The sequence below is a fragment of the Grammomys surdaster genome, unplaced genomic scaffold (assembly GCF_004785775.1).
Source record: "Grammomys surdaster isolate TR1022 unplaced genomic scaffold, NIH_TR_1.0 279, whole genome shotgun sequence".
NCBI classification, from domain to species: domain Eukaryota; kingdom Metazoa; phylum Chordata; class Mammalia; order Rodentia; family Muridae; genus Grammomys; species Grammomys surdaster.
The window spans coordinates 10,343,893-10,349,892 of record NW_021604720.1 but is presented as its reverse complement, the minus strand read 5'-3'; the positions used below and the strand labels follow the sequence as shown (position 1 = coordinate 10,349,892).

General features: G+C 42.1%; 1 protein-coding gene across 1 annotated transcript in view; it reads left to right on the top strand.

Moving 5' to 3' along the window:
- Positions 1-411: 411 nt before the first annotated feature.
- The window catches only part of Efcab11 (EF-hand calcium binding domain 11), a 169,643-nt gene continuing 164,054 nt past the window's right edge, over positions 412-6,000 (top strand). Inside the window, exons 1-3 of the mRNA XM_028777337.1 lie at positions 412-486; positions 926-1,021; positions 5,509-5,554. Coding sequence (XP_028633170.1) covers positions 412-486; positions 926-1,021; positions 5,509-5,554 — 217 coding nt within the window. The remainder of the gene's footprint in view (positions 487-925; positions 1,022-5,508; positions 5,555-6,000) is intronic.

Below are 6,000 nucleotides of genomic sequence, written 5' to 3'. Positions count from 1 at the left end.
TGCTTTCTTCACATTCTTCGTGTGTCTCCTACCAAATCTAGCAAAGACACGGGTCAAAATAATCAAAGAGTTTATTGTAAGTTTGGTAGAGAGCCTGAAAGCAATCAAAACGTGCTAAGAAAGCACAGAAGTACCGGATCTGGATCTCCCTCACCAGCTCTCAAGGAGTCAAGAAAATCGAGAAGGGGCGGGACCAAGAGCTGGGGGCGGGCCTTGGAAGCCCCACCCCGTTGTTAAACATCGTTTTTAACCAATTACAGTAGGAAATCAACGTCAGTGGTTCGGAGGTTGGCCAATGGGAGGAGACGTTGGAGTTGCGCGGCGAAGTTGAGTCCCAGCGGTGGTGGGTGTGGCCGCGGTGGCTGGTCTGTGTTCTCGCTGGGCCAGAGGAGCTGCCTAGAGTCGGTAGGGATGTTCCGGTCAGAGGCGGGCGCCAGGCCGCGAACCGGCGAAGTCAGCGCCTCAGAACGCAAGAAATGGGTGGAAGTAGGTGTGGGAGCGCGACCTGAGTTTGGACTTAAACCTGACCAGGGCCACTTCTGTCACCCCTCTATGTTTCCCTCAACCGGGTTCTAGTCAGCCCTGAAAAAATAAACTGTTCTTAAAACCGAAGCATAGCTGCAGGACTCTGATCACTTCCCCGCCCACCACACGGTCTACGGATAATCACCTCTATTCTCGTTCCCTAACATCTGAGCGTTTGCGTACAGTTTATTCCAGTGATTTAGAAGAATGGATTTGTCAGCCCCTTAAACTTTGGGGAGAGGGAACAAAGGGAAATTTTTTAACTCAGCGATTATATTGCTTGAGAAATTAAGCTAGAGTAATGAAACCTCATTTTGAAAGCTCCACAACCAGGTTGAGTTTAAGATGTTTGTGTTCCTGGTTTCTGGCTTACTAACTGTAGATGTTTGATATTCCTTAGGTATTTAAAGCATGCGATGAAGACAACAAAGGCTACCTCAGCCGAGAGGACTTTAAGGTTGCGATTGTAATGCTGTTTGGGTACAAACCTTCCAAGGTTAGAACGTTTTCTCTGTTCCCCTCTGATGCTTCTTTCTCCCTTCATCTTCTCCTTTCTTTGGATGGGGCGGATAATGCTGTAGAAATGAATCCTAAGAAAATTGGCCAGGAGTGCTTTCTGATATCTGTAGAGCAAAAATCTCTCTTAACACTGAATTCCTCACAAACCCCTCCTCCCCTTAAAGGCCCAAACAGGCGCAAATTAGATATCTATGCCACTAGAGCCAACAAAACATCTCCACGAGTGTCCTAAAATTTATAAGAAATATGGGATGGTAGAGAGGGGAAGGCTGGGAGGGGAAGGTGAAGTTGTAATAGGAGGAATTCACCTACTAGCCGATATGTATAGTAAAATTTCTGGGTGGCTTTAATTGGTAAAAGTAATATGTTCATACAGTCCACAAGATCCCTTCTCTTTCCACTGGACTAGGGTTCCACTTACCAGGGGTTAACCAGTTTCTTCTGTATTGTTTACGTTCAGGGATAGGAACAGTCCTCTACTGAAATTCCATACTGTTTTATCTTGACATGCATTTTCCACTTAGCAGCAAACCCAAAGCACATATTACCACCTTAAATTATAGTTGTATAATATTCTCTTTAACCAGTCTACCCTTTGTTGTTGTTTGAATTAAGCTGCAAGCATTGTCTCAGTGAGCATCATTTTACATCTACATTCACCCACAGATCATGTCTGTGGAATACATACTTGTGTGTGTGTGTGTGTGTGTGTGTGTAAATCATGGATATTTAATTGCTGTACTTGGGAGCATTCGATAGATCAGGAATTCAAGGTCAATTTGGACTACATGGCGAGACAACATTTTAGAACAATGACAAACAAAATATCAAAATTCCTAGAAATATAATTGCTAAGTCTCAGGATGTACACATTTGAATTTTTTTTTTTTTTTAAAGATTTATTTATTTATTATATGTAAGTACACTGTCACTGTCTTCAGACACCCATATGAGGGCATCAGATCTCATTGCAGATGGTTGTGAGCCACCATGTGGTTGCTGGGATTTGAACTCATGACCTCTAGAAGAGCAGTCAGTGCTCTTAACCGCTGAGCCATCTCACCAGCCCCACATTTGAATTTTTATTATCTTTCTTTTTTTCCTTTATTGAAAGAAATAGGTAGGTAGCTAGATGATAGATGGACAGATGATAGATAGATAGGTAGATGATAGATAGATAGATAGATAGATAGGTAGATGATAGATGGACAGATGATAGATAGATAGATAGGTAGATGATAGATAGATAGATAGATAGGTAGATGATAGATGGACAGATGATAGATAGATAGGTAGATGATAGATAGATAGATAGATAGATAGATAGATAGATAGATAGATAGATAGATAGATGGATTCATACAGAGAGGGGGGACAGAGAGATGTGGCCCAAGGAGTTTCCTTAGGGTGCTTTACAAGAAGGTGAGCACCTTCCAGAGCCCCCCTGCCTTCCCTGGCAGGGTTTTGACAGGCCAAGTCTTGTACAGGTAATCACAGCTGTTGTGAATTCAATGGTGCAGAAACCACATCGTACCCAGAAGCCAGCACTGCGTTATCACTGCCCCCACTTCCTCTGCTTCTCACACTCTTTCACCCAGCTCCTTCCACATGTTCGCTGAGCCTGTGGAGGGTGTACTTGAAACGCTGTGGCTGTTAGTTGCCAGAAAAGGCTGCACAGCTCCTCAGTAATTAGAACACAGCCAAACCCCAGTGAATCTTCTATTTTAGTATGATAGTTTCCTATTTACCCCTGTCTCTGTGCTGTTCTGCTCGCCTGTTATAAGCAGCCTAGAGACGGATCCATTCTTGTTTAGCTACCGAACTAGAACTAATCAGAGTCAAGACACTGTCCAAATACAAAAGAGTAAACTACAACCATCAAGCAGAAGGAGCACTCAAGTCTTCCTAGAATGCTCTCCCAAACCCCTTTCCCCAGAACGGACAGTTAGGACTTAATTGCTCCTCATGAGTTGGGGTAGCCAGGGACTCAGTCTGTGATATCCCATTTCTGTGCCTGTCAGTATGCTTGAATGCACTACTACTCCACCGTAAATATAATCTGCCTTCCCCCTAGAGGGTTGGCAGACAGCCTGGGGTGGATTCAGAGTGGTTGGAGATTTTTAGCTCCTGAGAGGCCAGTTATGAGATCAGAGAGCTAGCCTGGACTGGCTCTGAAATTGCGGCTGCTCTGTTAACCTGCAGTCATTTCTCCTGGAGTTCCAAGGCAGGTGACCTGTGAAGCCTGGATGTTTTAAAGCCTCGGATTTAACCTGGGCTCCCCTGGAAAGAGAGCTCACCTCAGTTTGCTTTTTATCCCCCCTTATTATTCTAACCTACTTATTCTAACCTTAGGCCATGTAAAGAATTTAATGACAGGGACAGTGGTGTGGTAATGTACATACGCTCGGTGAAGTTTGACAGCTTTTACTTTACATATTGGGTTGAGGGTTTATGGATTTTTTTGTTAAATCTTTTAAAGAACTTACGGTATTTATGTGTATTGGCATATATGGGGGGTTCGTGGCCATGGGAAGACAACTTATGGAAGTCTGTTCGTTCCTTTGACTTTGTGAGTCTCAGGGGTAACTCAGGTTACCAGGCCTGATAGAAAGTGCTTTTGCCTGCTGAGACATCTTACTGGCCCTCACATTTTATTTTTTAAGGCTAATGACACATTTAATTGGTTGTAGGTCACTAAACAGTCAAGCACAACCATAGTAAACCACCTATTCGCTTGCCAGGCAATTTACCAGAGAGGAATTTTTTTTATCAGAGAGGAAATGTTCAATGTATACCTTCTCATATTTTAAATTTTAGACTAGGTTCAGTGCTAGAGTTTAATTTTAATACAATTTTTAAATATATAAAATACTGATTGGAAGTCAGCAAATTAAACGTGATATATAAAAAAATCCTCTCATAGACTGTCTTTTGAAGAATCAAATATGAATTGTTACTTTGAGCAACCATGACACTACAATATCAGCTCATAGAAGACTTAGAGAATAACTCACTTCTGCATTGATGTTTGCACAATGAAATTTATTGAATCTGTTTAATGAAAAGAGTATCTGCCAGCTGCTGGAGATGTCAAGGTGAACACATACAGTCTCTGCTTTGGAACAATTTCATTTTATATAGGGAGCAAGATGGGTGGGCAGCTATGGCAGGTGTCATTTGTACTAAAGACGCTCCATAAATATTCTATGAAGCATCTAGGAGCCCTTTGTGGCCATAAGACAAGCTATGCCCTGGTTTTTCCTGGATGCACTGGCAGCAAAAGAGTGGTGACGTCACCGAGGAGGAGAGAATCCAGGTGGCAGTGGGTTCAGAGAAGTCAGTTGGGACGAGGGCAGCAGGGCAAAGTGAGTTTGAAGTGGTAACTGGTATTCCCTGGACATTTGATTGTTAGGTACTGTATGGAGTTCTGAGGGTCTACCTCTTAAATACAGGAACCTCATTGGGGTAGAGAGGTGGTAGGGGCACTGGAGGTAGATTTGGGGCTCAGTTTATAAGGGGTAGCTCAAATAGGAAGACTAAATACCGTTCCATAGGAAGCTTCTGCAGGCCGTGAGCAACACCAGTCCAGGGAAAGAGCTCTGGGGAAGCCTGCATTTAAAGATGGGTGGGAATTCGTGACAAAGATGGACTAGGCTCCCTGGGGAAGGGACCTAGGGGAGGGGCAGGGACTCAAGATTATGGAAGATTCAAGACTGGCACCAGAAAAAAAAAATGTCAGTTACCATCAGTTACCCGTATCACCAATGGGAGGGGACTGCTTCTGTGTTAATATTTACTGAAAGCAGGTCTCAGAGCTTTACATGTGGTGTGTCCTCACTACAGTGTTTTGTGTTGTTTAGGCAAAAACAAGCACTACCCTAGAAGAGACCAAACTGTTAACAGTGGTATCTACTAAATTGAACAAGTTATATACATCATGTTTTTGCACTGATCATGTGTTACTGTTTTATTATAATACCTTCTTTTATTAGTAGGCTCTCACTGTGTAGCCCATGCTGGCTTCATTGTCTCCCTTCCTGCCTCAGACTCACAAGACTGACATTACAGGTGTAATCCCACCTGGAATAGACCCATCACACCTGTCTTGGGTTACGTTTAGCATCAGGAAAATTGAAAAATAAAGCTATTGTAACAACTACCTGTTTATTAATGAAATGGATTTTAGGTTATAATCTATATAAGACTGCCGAAGTGATTTCATATATTTAAGCTATTGGTCAGTGGAATGAAATTTGGGGGACCATTATTGCAGCTCTGTATTTGTTGTGGACGTTAAAGAACAAGAAAAATGACCATCATAATGACAAGTGAAGTTACTGTCTACGAGGTTCAATAAAGTTGGCTGCCCATAAAACATGTCTTCCCTTATGCCAGGAATTCAGAACTTGTACTTTGAAACATCTGATAAAGTTTCATGTCCTGTTACTCTTTCCTCTTTTCTAGATAGAAGCAGATGCTGTGATGTCTTCAGTAAATTCCAACACTTCTGGTAATACAAAAGGTAATATTTTTTAGTAGATGGTCAAGAAGCTAAAATTAAGAACAATGTGATTAAAATATGTAGTTGCATCTCATTATTTTTAAAGAAGCTTTAAATGAAAAAGAAAATTTGCTAATATATGAAGTAATGGGTTTCATTATAGTATTTTCTTTTTTATATACATCTTTATTTTATTTATTTTATTATTATTTATTATTATTATTATTTTTGCTTTTTCGAGACAGGGTTTCTCTGTGTGGTCCTGGAACTCACTCTGTAGACCAGGCTGGCCTTGAACTCAGAAATCCACCTGCCTCTGCCTCCCAAGTGCTGGGATTAAAGGCGTGCCACCACCGCCCGGCTTCATTATAGTATTTTCATACATGTTCGTCCTTACTCATCATGGTCCCCTGACCCTCCCCGGCTACTGGTTCACTTCCTCACCTCTTGTCACC